The sequence below is a fragment of the Martes martes genome (genome assembly GCF_963455335.1).
Source record: "Martes martes genome assembly, chromosome: 10".
NCBI classification, from domain to species: Eukaryota; Metazoa; Chordata; class Mammalia; order Carnivora; family Mustelidae; genus Martes; species Martes martes.
Window position 1 is genome coordinate 91,401,013 of NC_137898.1, and position 15,973 is coordinate 91,416,985.

At 44.1% G+C, this 15,973-nt stretch overlaps 1 protein-coding gene across 4 annotated transcripts in view; it reads right to left on the reverse strand.

Annotated features, from left to right (window-relative positions):
- The window catches only part of APLP2 (amyloid beta precursor like protein 2), an 82,014-nt gene that overhangs the window by 19,408 nt on the left and 46,633 nt on the right, over window positions 1-15,973 (reverse strand). For 2 of the 4 annotated variants that reach the window (XM_080817453.1, XM_080817452.1), the window contains exons 4-7: window positions 4,489-4,601; window positions 3,333-3,532; window positions 2,795-3,003; window positions 1,487-1,654 (exon numbers count right to left, since the gene is read on the reverse strand). In XM_080817453.1, the coding sequence (XP_080673579.1) occupies window positions 1,487-1,654; window positions 2,795-3,003; window positions 3,333-3,532; window positions 4,489-4,601 (690 nt within the window). The remainder of the gene's footprint in view (window positions 1-1,486; window positions 1,655-2,794; window positions 3,004-3,332; window positions 3,533-4,488; window positions 4,602-15,973) is intronic. The other 2 variants (XM_080817455.1, XM_080817454.1) reach the window with 1 other exon arrangement.

A 15,973-nucleotide genomic window follows, 5' to 3' on the forward strand; every position in this document is an offset into this window, starting at 1 on the left:
TGAACACCAAGCTTCTCTGTGGCAAGTCTTCCTACCCGAAGCACTGGTAAACTACAATTCTGTAGACTGCAGAGCCAGGAATGCTGTAGAGGACAGCCATGCCATCACAGCTGCCAGCGCTATCTACGTGATCCTCTGGGAACGACTGTCTCTCTGCATTCAGGGAGATCTTTAACCACCCAATTCCTCGGGCTTCACCCCCAAATAATGTTGTTGCACCTTAGTTTCAGTAATTTTACAAAGCAGGAAATATCACAATAATTTCTGTCTCTCTGTCTTTCCTGAACAAAGAAGTTTCTGCCACCAAAGTTCCCTAAGGACTCATACTGTTTCCACACTTTCAATTATTTCTAATAAAAACAGCTTTTCCACAGAGCAGCAGCTGGAGTGAAGGTGCTAAAAGCACACCATATCATGTTAAGATTTAAAACAGCTTTTGGTAGGGGAGGAAAGAGGAACATGAAGGTATCTGAACGAAAATCCATCAGAAGCTACAGCCCAACATCTTTAAAGCAAAAACCAGAAAGGACCAGCAACTCCTTACTCTAACGAGTTCCAGGATCAGAACCAAGAAATGAGTGTTAAGCCTGAGCAAGGATTTTCCAAACACACGGACTAGCTAGCACTGTGAGGTAAGACAACAGGGGCCTGAGAAAGGGAAGGGAGTCACCACAGAGAAAAGCTTAAGTTCTTCTATCCGTGTCTAAGTGAACCCAGCCCACCTGAACAAACCACTAAATGTCCTCTGTGACCAAAGGACACATGAACTAAAATTCTTCCACTTCCTAACGGTCTGCGTGATCCAGCGTTGCCAAAACCCTGGAGAAACAAAGGGTACCGTGCAACTGCAGAGCTCGTTCCCTAGAGTGCATAAATTAGCAAGACATCTCGATATTCTGGACTCTTAAAAAAAAGTAACCCTAGGGTCACTTCTCTAAAGAGCGGGCACCCCCTCAGCCAGCACCATGGGGGTGGGCGACAGGGTAGCCCCAAGACAAGAATAAGAGTGAGAAGCCCAGGAACAAGAACGGGCAGAACTCAGGGCCGCTGTGCTGACCATTCTGTGCCGACCATTCTGTGCCTCTCCACCACAGCCAGCTACGGTCAAGACTGCCATCCCCAACCAACACAGACACATGCCGGGAGCCCACAGATGACAAGGCAGGATGCGAAAACAAGCCCCCGGGCTCTCCCACTGGGCCGGGGAGGGGACACACCACCAGCCACCAGCCACCGCCACCGCCACCACCACCACTGCCACCAAGACCCACGGTGAGCATGGGACACACAGAACTGGGCTCACGGCTGCCAACAGGAGAGCAAAGCCTAGATCTAGAAAGCACAAAGAGGAGCGGAGGAACGACGGACATCAAACACCTGCGTCGGCAGGGAGCACGACACTGACGCAGTCACGAGGACGACCGGGAGAGAGACAGAACGCCGGACAGACAGGGCCGCGGCACGGAGCCCGAGCGCCGAGACTTACTCATCGCTTTACACACAGCCATACAATAATCCTCAGACTCAAAATTGTTCCTGTTGCCTCCGCAGCCACCATATATAAAGCGCACGCACTTTCCCTTGGAGAGGTCGAAGTACCAACGGGGCATCACGGCCCGGCAGGGCCCCGTCATCGCCTCCTGGGAGCAGACAGCTGTGTGGAAACGGTCAGAAGGTCAGCAGGACAGAGGCAGCGGCTTCGCGCGCTTCCCAACTGCTATAGGCCAGCGAGGGCCACGCCGAGCCCCCATGGACGCCAAGCCCCGCCGGGACTTCACTGCCCTGGCCAGCTAGCTCACCAACTCCAGCCTGTCGTTCAGGAGGATGCAGTCATCCTCCCGTTCTGATGGAGTGGAGGCAAGCAGGAACTGAAAAGAGCATTTCTCCCACTGTCTGGAGTCTAGACCAACACAGGGGGATTCTGGGTCTCACTGCTCTGGGAGCCTCACAGTTCTGATCTGGCAAGTAGAGCCATCTGCCTGACTTGTCCATCATGCTGGGGTCAAGGACCAAAGGAGCCCAGTGCAGGGGGAAAGGCTGCTTTAGTGGTGATGACCACAGGAAACGCTACTCAGGCACCCTGGAAGCATGCGTGGTGGGCATTTTTATGGTCTCCAAGGTAAATCATAAACTTTTAGACTTGTTCAGTATTTCCCCCACACTGAGTCCTAAATAATTCTTCAGAGCCTAATGGCTTCAAATATACACTCAGCAGGAGACTGCGTGTCAACAGCTCTAGAATGGACACAACCTTTTTTTCTCTTTTTTGGGAATTGGCAAGATGAAAATCCTTCACCGGTTGGTCGTTAAACTCCACCCTCCCCAACACAGATATCTTCTAGTGGACAAATTTGGCAGCCTACAGATGGGAACACAAGAACCAAGAAGTCACTTCCATTCTAGAAGGTCCGGGCTTTAGAACACTGAGGAGGGGGCCTCCCTTGGGGAGAGAACATTTCTTCCGGCTGCATGTGGAAGAACCCTGCCCAAGCATAGACCACCTTATCTCCCTGATTCTCTGGTCTGGTCCTTCTTCTCTAGTTAAGTCCTTATAATGCAAGTGAAAGTCTCCGATTCAATTTCAGGTCCCTCCCTGGGTGTGTCAACTGCCAGACCCCGCAGAGGCCTGGCCCCCCAGCGCTAACAGGGCGCCACCAGCATGCTGGCGAGCCGATTTTACATCAGCGCCCAGAAGCACCACCTCTCCTGTGACTTACCTGTGATGAATGCAGTCCAAAATTGCAAGCAAGTACTACCAAATGGATTCTAATGCCACAAGTTTACATCAGGTTACCTTTAACGTCGTGAGTAATTTCCTTTTCTGAAATCGTCCCATCGCTGCTGGGTTCAGTCGGGCTCTCCTCATTGTAGTCATCTCCTTTAAAGCTGTCGTAGTAGTAATCACGGTCTTCCACCACTTCCTCCCCTTCCTCCTCATCCTCATCGTCCTCATCCACAGCTGCTTCTGTGAAGTCCTCCAAATCTGCTTCGGTAGGAAATTCACTAAAGGTCACAACAGAAAAGGAAGGTTAATACCAATTCCTATGTGCACGGCACAACAATGATTCTCTTCCCTATTCTGAAACACAAAAACAGAGGCAGGAAATAAGCTCAACTCACAGCTCACTGGGCCACTACAACCCTCAGCCCAGCTACGCCAGCAAAAGGGCAGATCTGGTGGGCAGGGACTGCATTAACCTGCAGCAAGTCCTACGGCTAGAATGAAATACCGGCTGGCTCAACTCCCGCGGAACAAGGGACTGCCCGCTTTATCCAGAGGCAGGCACTGGCAGGCCCCGTCCACCAGAAACAAGTGCAAGACAAGAGTTTACCTCTTATAAATATCATAGTCTTCCTCTTCATCCTCCTCCTCTTCTTCCTCCTCCTCCTCTTCCTCCTCTTCCTTTGACACAGTAGATTCAATCATCTTTGTCTGAGGGCAGCACACATATTCAGTGCCGTGAAACTGGTCTACCCCACAGGGCAGCAGCATGCCGTAGCGATACAAGGTCATTCCCTGAGTCAGACAGGCCTAAAGGAAACCCACAGGTCCGCAAGAGAACATTAATAACATTTGGTCTAGTAGTCCCCAGTTATTAGCTTTATCCAAAAGAAATGCCTATCAAATCACTATGTAGGGCATCTGGGTGGCTCAGTCGGTTAAAAGGCTGCCTTTGGCTCAGGTCATGATCTCAGGGTCCTGGAATAGAGTCCCACATCGGGCTCCCTGCTGAGCAGGGAGCCTGCTTCTCCCTCTTCCTCTGCCTGCTTCTCTGCCTACTTGTGCTCTGTGTCAAATAAATAAATAAAATCTTTTTAAAAAATGACTACGTAATGCTTTCTCTCATGGACATATCAATTTTCTGTCAACAAGTTGTGATGCCATTATTTTAAGAAGATTTACAAATTTTGCTTAACGGGCAATGAGGAAACATCATCTGAGCCAGGAACAATGAAAGCCCAAAGTTAGAAAAAATTAAGGAAAAGGGAGTTCTTCTAGTAATTATCAATGCTGGCTGAAGGTGGTCAGCGATAATTTACATTCCTCGCTATGAGGGCATGGTGTCAGAATGTGACCAAAAAAACTGACTAGTGATACCTCTTAACTACAGAAGGCAAGTATAAGAAAGGCTATTTCTCCTCCCAGAAGAATGAAATGGCATCTAATCCTATCAGTATATATGTCAAGACAGGGTTTTCTATAACTGGCTATTTCTACTCTAAGTTCCTAGGGTTGGGACGGCCTCCTTGGGAACCCGACTGACAGTATCCTTGCTTTTTAACATCCTTAACTTGAGGGGCTGGGCAGTCAACACTGTATTTTCCCATGAAAATACCCTCCCAAATATTTTTAATTTAGAAGATACAAATAATCTTACATTTTGAAGAGATAAAGAGAAAATAAAATCAACTTGAAATCATGAGGTTTGGAAGAAAATGCTACTTTCTCTCTTAACCAGAAAAACAATACATGATCCATTCTTTTACCTCTTTGACTACAGTGTGCCAATGCTGGTGATTCTCGCACACCTCCATCCGCTCTTTGTGGAAAAACTGGCACTTTTCTGGAACTAGTAGAACATCACTTACAAATTCACCCACTAAAAGAGAGAAAGCTTTGTTACAGGCAAATCTGATGATTCGAGGTAGCAAGGACCCTCACTGAAGACTAGGCCAGTTCTGTAGTGGGGGCAGGAGCAATCTCAAATGTGTAAAAAAGCTGATGGGCCTCTCTCATCTTCCAAGATCAACTGGACATTACAGATCCAGGCAAGCAGCCACAAGAGCTCAACATTCTGTTACAGTCATGGTCCTTGGGACTTTCCTCAGTCTTCCCAAACTCTAATCCCTTATGGTCCAGCTGCAGGGCTACGGCAACACATGATGGGTAAAACAGGAATAGGACCCCCCCACCCCCACCATTCCATGACCTCAGACACACACAGATAGTCCTCTGAGTTCACGTGCATTCATATTCCTAGTCTCTAACTTCCCTAATTCTGCTCACAATAGGTTTTGGGATTTTTTGGTTTTTTTTTCTTTTTTGTTTTGGTAAGATTTGTTCATTTATTTTACAAAGGATGGCAGGAGGGGCCAAGGGAGAGAGACAGACTCTCAAGCAGACTCTGCGCTGAGCACACAGTCCCATCCCACCGCCCTGAGTCAAAACCAAGAGCTGGATGCTTAACTGACTGCGCCACCCAGGCGCCCCACGCCCCAGTTCTAATAACAAAATGCCAAGAAACTCAGGGTGTTCTTCAGAAGTACGGATGATTCTTACTTTAGCCCTTTGTGTACCTAAAGACAGACAGCTCTAAGACAAAGCACTGTAATAAGTGAACTGTAATAACACATTGTAATAAGTGAATCAGGAACAACTGCTCGATGGAAGGGAACGGGTGCTTCTGCGATGGAAAACTCTGGCAGATGCTACTTTTTCACCAGGTGACCAGCCTAACACGAGGTTTGTCACTGACAATGACAAGATGACAAGTGTGATGTGCTAAGAAGAAAATATCACTATACAGTCTTTCTGCCAAAAACATGTCATGAGTCTAATCGTGATAAAACAATAAGACAAATTCAAATTCAGAGATATATTTAAACAAATGGCCTAAACTGAAAAAATATCAAGTCATGAAAGATTTTTTAAAAAGAAGGAATTGGGGAACTGTTGATCAAATGTAATGTTTCATCCTTTTTAAAGGAATGCTATAAAGGACATTATTTGGACATTTAGAGAGAAAATGTCCAAGGTATGATTTTTATATTGTAGTTATACAGGAGAATGTCGCTGCTCTTAGGAGAAACAAACCGAGTATTTAGAAGTGAACTGTCATTATGTCCCAACTTACTTTCCAAGGGTATAATAACAACAAATAAAAGTTAGATAAGATGTGCATGTGCACATGTGTGCACACAAATACACACACACATGCACACAGAGTGGACAGATAAAGCAAAATCAGAAAACCTCGGTAAAGGGTATAAAGGTATGCACTGTTACATTTTTTCCTATAGGTCTGAAACTTTTCAAAAATACTAAAGCTGGGGAACACCTGGTTTCCTCAGTTGGTAAAGTGTCTGCCTTTGGCTCAGATCATGATCCCAGCATCCTGGGATCAAGCCCAAGGCAGGCTTCCTGACCAGCGGGGAGTATGCTTCTCCTTCTCCTTCAGCTGCTCCCCCTGCTTATGGGCTCACTCTGTCTCCCATAAATAAATAAAATATTAAAAAAAAAAAACACAAAGCTGGAAGGAAAATACACACAGCTGTTCAAAAAAAACAGAACATGATCTTTCAGAAATACACACTGACATATTTACAGGAAAAAAAGTACTATCTGTGATATGTTTCCAAATTAGCAAGGGTAGGTAGGAGTGGGTCCACAGACAATGGGAGAGTGACTCGCAAAATGATGATCATTACACAGCTGGACCATGGGTACGTAAGGATTAACAGTATTATTTTTCTCTATGTTTGGACATGTTTGTAATTTCCATAAGAAAAGGCTAAAAATACGTCTATCACGGGGGTACCTGGCTAGCTCCGTCAGTAGAGCATGTGATGACTCTTGATTTTGGGGTCTATGTGCCCACGTGGTGTGTAGAACTTACTTTAAAAAAAAATATTCATGTATCACTGGATCATCACCCAGAGATTCTGATTCATTAAGCCTAAGGTGGGACTCAGTGATTTTCACTGAACAAACATTACAGAGATTCTGATCCATCACCAAAACGCTCCACACCGGTTCTCAGTGGAGGAAAACAAAGAGAGGGAGAGAGGTGTGTGCTCAGCTCAGGAAGAGATGCAGTAAGCAGGGGCAGGAGAAAGGAAGCAGGCAGCTAACCTCTGGGGTTTCCTTTTCTTTTTTTTTTTAAACAGGAAGTGAATAGGAAAGTAATCTGGCCTGAGAAAGGTCTCAGGGCTTTGAACTAGACAAACTAGAGGTTTGTCATTGTGGCCTGGTCCTCCAGGACCGCTCCCCCCAGGCCTCAGACTCTGGGCACTACAGAAGTCAATCCTTCCATGACCCAAGTTGCAAGTGAAAGGAGTCCTTGATCTACTTTAAGGGGGGAAGTGTGCTCTGACAGTACAAGCTGGAGCAGTAAACGCGCCTCCCCACATAAAATAGCCATACACAGGGTATGAATGTCATTAGACATTTCACACTATTATTAGCACAAGGGAACTGGGGGGCCAAATAGCTCCATCTGACACTGACGCGGGAACACAAAGTAGTAAGTTAGACATAGTGTTGCCTTGACGCCCTAAAGGCTCTAAGGTGGTAGAACACGTACATAAATTTTTTCAATCAACCAGGCACAATCAATGCTTTAAAAAAAACAAAATCCCCATGGGTAAATGAAGGTCTGCCTCTACTAGGAGAAACAATCATGACACTCGACCAAATCAGAAATCACTTAAACTATGACATCCAACCACCAACTCATATTGTTTTAATGTGATCACCCTGTATTGATGAGGCAATTTTTATATTTAATTTATGAAAAAGGCAACAAAAGAGTATATTAAAAGGCAGTGTGCACAGGGTTAAATGCTGGGGTTCAATTTCAGCACTGTTGTTACTAGCAGAGTGGTCTTAGGCAACTTATTTAACCTTTCTGTGCCTTGATTTCCTTACCGAGTTGTGAGGATGAAATAATATAATATGTGGAGCACAGAGAAAGCTTGGAGCAGAACCTGGTGCATGGCGCCCACAGAGCAGCAGGTGAGTGTGCTAGCTCTGATTACGGATGCTGATGTTGCTACAGCCTTGACCTGAGTAGCTTCACACAAAGCAAACTATACATATACCTGTAGTTATCATACAAAAATCTGTAATTTGTAAAACTGCAATTTTGTGTACAAATGCAACATCAGAAAAAAATTTAAAACAGCAATTTTATTACTAGATATGTAGTCTATTAAAAACAATAAACCGAGTTTAAAGAATACAATGGAATACTATATATCAGGTTAAAAATGAATGAAATCTACTTACATCACACCTTAGACACACCCCAAAATGATGTAAAGTGAAAGTTCTAAGAGGTCAAGTAGAGAATTATACCACTCACATAAGTTTGCAAACACAAAAACAAATGGTCTGTAGATACATACATATATAGAAGTATAAAAACATGCGAAACAGATGGAAGGTGGGGGTGTGGGTGGGAAAAACAGGTGATGGGGATTAAAGAATATAACTATCATGATAAGTGCTGAGTAATGCTGAGAATTGCTGAATCACTAATATTATATATCTGTAACTAACAATAATGTATGTTAACTACACAGGAGTTAAAATTTTTAAATTAGTAAAAACATAAATAAATAAAGAAGCTACTTGAACTTGGGTTCTTCCCCACCCCTCAAAAACACGTGAGAATAACATGCCAACAAGGGGGCAGTGATTACCTCGAGAGTAAGGGAGGGAAGAAGGGAGGGAAGGGAAGGAAGGATGGGGCCTTGGAACATTTCAAGCAAACCTGGCACAATGTTGAAGAACTTGAATCAGGATGATGAGTACTGAGTGACCATCATATTGTGTCATCTCTTCTGTGTGCTTCAAATATTTCAGAATTAAGTTTAAAATGAAAACTTTTAAAATGCCAGTGACTTATTAACTCCATGCTATACTGTAAAATTAAATGCCACCAATCCTTAGCTATTCCATGACTGAATCAATCTGTCTGACCTCTGAAAACCAGAAGAGAACATCACTGAATCTGACAAGAAACTAAAATGTAAAAATAAAAATTAAAAAAAAAATACTCTTTGAGTCAACAAATAGAATTCTAACAACATACTCTAAGGAAATAATTAAGCAAGTCAACAAAGATATTTACTGCGGTGTTGTTAAGATCAAAATTGGAACCAACTTAAATGCACATCAGTAGGGAATAAGTTCAATGATGGTAGCTATATACAATAGCATACCATAAGGTCACAGGTTTGTGTCATGGAAAAAGTTCCATGGTGGTGATTAAGTCATTTTAAAAATCATTAAAGAAACAGGGGTGCCTGAGTGGCTCAGTCGGTTAAGAATCAGACTCTTGGGGTGGGATGCGGGGGAGGAAAAAGAATCAGACTCTTGATCTCAGCTCAGGTTTCCATCTCAGGGTAGTGAGTTCAAGCCCTGTGTTGGGCTCCACACTGGGCATGAACTTACTTAAAAAGAAAAAAATAAATAAAAATAAAAATCATTAAACAAATAAAGCAGGAAACACACCCCATATCTCTACCGCTCTTCCTTCAGCCTGGATAACTCCTTAAGGTCAAGTTTGTCTTTTATTCAAAGATATATAATTCCCCAAGAGTAGTACATAATAGATGTTCAAATGTCAACCTTAAAAAGAAGCAATAACAAAAGAGCACATGTAGTATGACCCCACTTAAGGAAAAAAAATGCATTTAAAAGCACACATATTTCCATGTGTGTCCTAAAAGAAAAGTCTTTTTTTCTTTTAAAGATTTTATTTATTTATTTGACAGAAAGAGAGAGAGAGAGAGAGATCACAAGTAGACAGAGAGGCAGGCAGAGGGGGAAGCAGGCTCCCTGCTGAGCAGAGATTCCGGACGTGGGGCTCGATCCCAGGACCCTGAGATCATGACCTGAGCCAAAGGCAGAGGCCTAACCCACTGAGCCACCCAGGTGCCCCAAGAAAAGTCTTATATACACACCAAACTGTTAATCATGGGGCAAAAAATGGAAATTAGTATTTTTGTTTCCTCTACCTTCTTCTATTGAAAATAAGCTTTTGGGGGCTCGGTGGGTGGCTCAGTCAGTTAAGCATCTGCCTTCTGCTCAAGTCATGATCCTGGGGTGCCAGGATCGAGTCCACATCAGGTTCACTGCTCAGCGGGGAGTCCGCTTCTCCACCTGCCCCTCCCCTCCACTTATGCTCTCTCTCATTCTCTCTCTCTCAAATAAATAAAATCTTTTTTTAAAAAAGGAAGAAAGAAAGAAAATAAGCTTTTTAAACAAGTAAACTAAGAGGAACCCATTTCAGCCCCAACATCAGTTCTGTCACTTCCCTGGTACTTTTTGGCATTTGCTACATTCATGAGAAGCTTCTAAGAAAAAAACAAAAACAAAAACCAGACTTGGGCAGATCGGATTACTCTGTTTTACAGAAGAACACTGAAAATGGTTTGGTCTCAGTTTAGAATTTTACCGTTTATAACAATCCTCAATTTAATCAGACAGGCTGTTATAGACAATGGCCACAATTTCCCAAATCACTGGACACAGAAGGTTGTATTGTGTTCACTATTTAAGAAGCTGATCAATTAATATGGCAATTTAACAAAACCTAATGAACTTAGGATTTCCTTTAAGCTGCACTCACGATCTAGCTCCAACCTCTACCCACGCCCTATGATCCTATGATTCTCTCTCTCAGACCGTCTCCCCCGTAAGCAGGGCCATGACAGCCATCAAGTTTTAGAGCTTTTCCAGAGTTGCTTAAATTCCTTTTAAAAAGAACAAAGGTCATGTACCCACTTGGGAAAGCCCTCAACACCAACACTCACACTTTTTTTTTAAAAAAACCTACTGCAAAAGTACTCTCCATCTGCAGATAGGAAGACCGTGTCTGTCATGGGGCCCGGGAAGCTCGAACCAGGCGGTGGGGGAAGCCTTCTGTCATGAGATGGAGCCAGGAGAACTGACCTGACCATCGAATGCAAATTTCTGTGAGGTCTAGTGGCCACCTAGACTAGCAGATGTCTCAGAGGTAAACAGGGCTCTGAGGTTAAAGACCCAGGGTAAGGGATGCCTGCATGGCTCAGTTGTTAAGCATCTGCCTTCTGCTCAAGTCATGATCTCAGGGTCCTGGGATCAAGCCCCGCATCGGGCTCCCTGCTCAGCGGGAAGCCTGCTTCTCCCTCTCCCACCTCCGCTGCTTGTGTTCCCTCTCTCACTGTGTCTCTCTCTGTCAAATAAACAAAAGCTTTAAAAAAAAAAAAAAAAAGAGAGAGAGAGAAACTTAGGATAATTTTCATGAGCAGAAACACTCCAGGGCCCACAGTGGGGACGGGGTGAACTGTGGATGGGCTGTCGTGAATTCAAAGGTAGAAAATGAGCAGCTAACAGGCGCCTGTGACGGATAGTGAGAACCCGAGGTGCAGCTGCTGAAGGCAGCACCCCAAAGCCTCTGAGAATGAGAACTGTCTTTGGCAGCCATCACAGTCACACACTCTGTCCAGATCGCCAGCCATAAATAACCCCAAACAAAAACAGTCACGGGCTCACAAAGCTCTCTTCTTCTGGTACAGGAGCCAGCCTACATAGAAATGTCAGAGATGACTAACTCCTTCCCCCAAAATACCAGCAGTTTTGCTTCTTCACACATCACAAACTCCGCCCTACTTGGATCATCTTATCTACCTACCTATCATTTATATACATTTTTAGAGACGAACAGGAGTCAATGAGTAGTAGTAACCTAAGATACAAGGTCATTTTGAGAAGGGAGAGACTGAACTGAAACAGGTCACACTGATGGGTTCTTAAGCATCAAAAGAGGGCAGAGCTGAGTGACATGAACACTTTCGGTTTGCCAGGCAGTAATTATCTTTTTTATTGTTATTTTTTAAAGGAAGCTCTACACCTAACATGGGGATCAAACTCACAACTCCGAGATCAAGAGCTGCATGCTCTAGCGACTGAGCCAGCCAGGCACCCCATTAGCTAGTAATATCTTCAAGGGGGTCTCAGGGCCGAAGCTAACCATACTTCTACCATCACTTTGTTCTAACATGTGGTATTCATCTTACTATGCACAGGAAGAGTTACTGTGGTTACTTCTGGTGAATAAAATGTACAGGACTCTTACCTTCTACTGCATCCATATTTAATACAGCCTGTACGTGAAAAGAATTCTGTATGGTTGTGTAACTCCCTGAATATACTATAAACCATTAAACTATAGACTTTAAAATGGGTGAATTATATAGAATGTGAATTATAGCTCAACAAACTTGTTTTTTTTTTTTAAAGCAGAGACTGACTGAGGAGCCTGGGTGGCTCAGCTTGCTGAGCGTCTGACTCCTCATTTCAGCTCAGGTCATGATCTCAGGGTTGTGAGAACGAGCCCCGCATCAAGCTCTGCACTGGGCGTAGAGCCCGATCCCCAGGATTCTCTCTCCCTTTGCCTCTGCCTCAACCCCTCCCTGCCTCTCCCTCTCTTTCTATCAAAAAAAGCAAAGACTGATTATTTATAGGAGGGGCTGAGTACATATATATACTGAGGATAACAGAACTGGAGGCATCAATATGAGCTAATATTTCTAATATACGCATGTAGCTATAGAAATATGGACTTATGTGTACGTGTATATGTATATATACATGTATTTCTTAACTCTGTCTGCTGAGTGGGCCTAGAAGCAACAATATCCTAGTACACATAATGCCCAGACCTGGTTTCTAAATACCATTCTCCACTGAAAGAAACCAGGGCTTCCTGGAGAAATGGCAGACTCCAGGGGTAGAAGCAGGAAAGTATAGGATCAGCCTAGATCATCTTTTTGTCAAATCTGGACAATGAGTTCATAAGGAAATCAGTGAATGCAGACAACATCTGAACCAGGTGATAAAGTTACCATGGACAACCTGTATCTCCTAGTATCATGCAGCAAGAACGATGCATCTGGCGTAGCCTCCTCAAAAATACAGAAATCAAAAGAATCATAAGAGGCGCCTGCCTGGCTCAGTCGGTTAAGTGTCTGACTCTCGATCTCAGGGTCATGAGTTCAACCCGTGTTGGGCATGGAGCCTACTTTTTAAAAAATAAATAAATAAAAGGATCATAAGACAAACCCAAATTGCAAGGCATTTCCACAAAGTAATTTGTACTCTTCAAAAATGCCAAGGTTATGAAAGACAAGGAGAGACTAAATGCAATGTGTGATCTTGAATTAGATCCTGACATTACTGGATAAAAGGTGAAACTTGAATAAGGTCTGTAGATTAGATTTAGATCAATGATAATTTACTGATTTTGATGATGTGGTTACATAGGAGAATGTCCTTGTTTCTAGAAAATCTACACTGAGGTACTAAGGAATAAAAAGACATCACTTAAATGACTCAAATGCAAAAACCCAGCAACGTAGGGCGAGGACTGAGGGTGTTGGGGGAGTAAATACAGTTAATTTTACCGTATCAGTCAAATGGTAATAGTTGGAAAATCTGAGGAACGAGTATACAGAACTCTTTGTACAATTTTCTAAGCATTTTGTAAACTTGAGATTATTTTTATTTTTTTTTAAAGATTTTATTTATTTGACAGAGATCACAAGTAGGCAGAGAGAGAGGAGGAGGCAGGCTCCCTGCTGAGCAAAGACCCCGATGTGGGGCTCGATCCCAGTACCCTGGGATCACGCCCTGAGCCGAAGGCAGAGGCTTTAATCCACTGAGCCACCCAGGCGCCCCAAATTATTCTTAATTTTAAAGGCAAAAGCAACTCTAAAAGACTATCACTGGAATGCTTTCTAAGAATATGGAAAAGAGAAAGTGGTGCTAATTATGAATCAAGCTCAGTTCTACTTGGGTGCTCTATGGGGAGATGGGGAGGCGACAGGAGAAAGACATTAAAATCTACTTCCTAAGGGGCACATGGGTGGCTCAGTCCATTAAGCATCTGTATTCGACTCAGGTCATGATTCCAGGGTCCTGGGATTCCTGCTCAGTGGAGAGTCTGCTTCTCCTCCCACCACTGCTCGTGCTCTCTCTCAAATAAATAAAATCTTAAAAAATAAAGGAAATCTACTTCTTAAATGATGACAAGGAAGAATTGGCAGTATTTCTGTCCCGCTACCTCCCTTGAACTCCAGTCACCTGGTCCCTTACTAGCTTAGCCTCAGGCAACCGTATGTATTTAAGAAGCTGTCCGAAAGGACACAGGTTATAAACACAAAAAATTGTCTGAATTAAACATCAAAAACCATACAATACTTTACTCAGTGTCCACATGCAAAGAAAGTATTGAATAGTTGATGGTCAAACTGTCCTTTATACATTTAATTAGCAACAATATCATTTCACCGTTCGGTTTGGTTTTTTGTTTGTTTGTTTGTTTGTTTTAAGATTTATTTATTTATTTATTTATTTGACAGACAGAGATCACAAGCAGGCAGAAAGAGAGGAGGAAGCAGGCTCTCCCCTGAGCAGAGAGCCCAATGTGGGGCTTGATCCCAGGACCCTGGGACTACGACCCGAGCTGAAGGCAAGAGGCTTTAACCCACTGAGCCAACCAGGCGCCCCTCACTGTTTGGTTCTTAACACTGAAAAATTCAAACTATATACAGCATATTGGAAAATAAAGCATTAAAATAAGATTTCTGTCGTGTACCAGCTATGGTAAGCAGTCTTGTCTTCTAATTATCATTAAAAAGTGTATCCTCTGTTCTAGACACGGTCACTGTACCAGAGGACAAAGAGGATGAAAGCAGGGTCCCCAGTTTCACAGTGATTACAGCAAAGTTGGAGAAAGATCCAGAAACAGATCATCACTGTACAGGGTGACAGATGCAATGGAAACAATGGGAGAATTTCAGAAATCCGCATATCTGGATAGAAAATATAACCAGGATGAAAAGTTTTCTGTAAAGGAAGAAGCCCCTCACCTGGGTGGCTCAGTCAGCTGAGTGTCTGACTCTTGATATCTGCTCAGGTCACGATCATGGCATCATGTGATCAAGTGCCAACCCTCAACCCCCACCCCCACCCCCGTTGGGTTCTGCGCTCAGGGGAGTATCTGCTTAAGATTCTCCCTCTTCCTCTGCCCCTCCCCCCACCCCTGTATTGGCTCGTGTGTGTGCGTGTCTGTCTCTCTCTCTCTCTCTCTCTCTCTCAAATAAATAAATAAATATTTTAAAATAAAATAAATATGAGGGAGGCAGCCCCTGAAGTAAGTCTTGAAGGGAGAACTTCCCAAGCAAAGGAAGTAGAGGAAAGGCATTCCAGCAATGCAAGTTGGATGGTGCGTCAATGCCACGGTGACGAGGAGTCGCATGCAGAGCAGGGGTGGCAAACAACCTAGAAGGACTGAGCAAAGGCCACATTATGGAGTTTTTAACTAAGCTAGGGAGCTTAAACCAACCTATCTTTTAGGTGAAGAAGAGCTACTAAGGGCTTTTAGGTGCAAGAAAAACAACTCAATCTTCATTTGAGGTCAGAGGACAACAGACTAGGCAACAGAACAGAGAAGCACCCAAGGAGGCCGCTGTCACCAATAAGGCAGGAAAAGATGAACGGGCAGGGACCAGAGCAGCAGGAATCCAATGGGAGGAAAAGGATATAAACCAGACGTTCCCAACTTTCAAGTCACAGCACCCTGAGTGTCTCGGTAATGTTTTCATAGCACTTCCAGGCCAAAAGAGCACCCAAAAGCTAGGTAGTTATGTCCAACTACTTAGTAAGTCCTCATGTCCTAACCCCTTAGTGCTTGCTGGGCACCACAAAACTCCTCCAGCATTGCAACTGACTGAATCCCAGCATGGTTCCTTCTCCCCACCTCCTCCAGTTCCGTTAGCATGAGCCTGGCTCTTCAACTCAGGAACCACTAAGATACCAGTCCAGAAAGATAGGAGGTCACTGAAGGAATGGAGCCGTAGGATGCTGCAACTGTGAATACCTCCAGCTAGTAGTTCATGGTATGCCTGAGAGGTGTCTCCCTTGAAAATCAAAAATATCCCACAATGCTCACACCCTGAGTTTACACCAATGCCCTTGGTGCGTCAGTGTGCAGTCTGGGAACCAGGCAGAGAAGCCATATGGAAGAGGTACGAATCAGGCTTCAAAACTGACTGGATGTGGGTAGACAGAGGTCTCCCAGATCTCCAGACCAAAGCTCTGGATGAGGCGTGGAGCCACGACAAAGAGCATGCAGGAGGGGCAACCACTTGCCAAGTCCCGGGCGCGGGGAGGGGGGGCGGCGTGTAACAGTCAAAGGGAAGA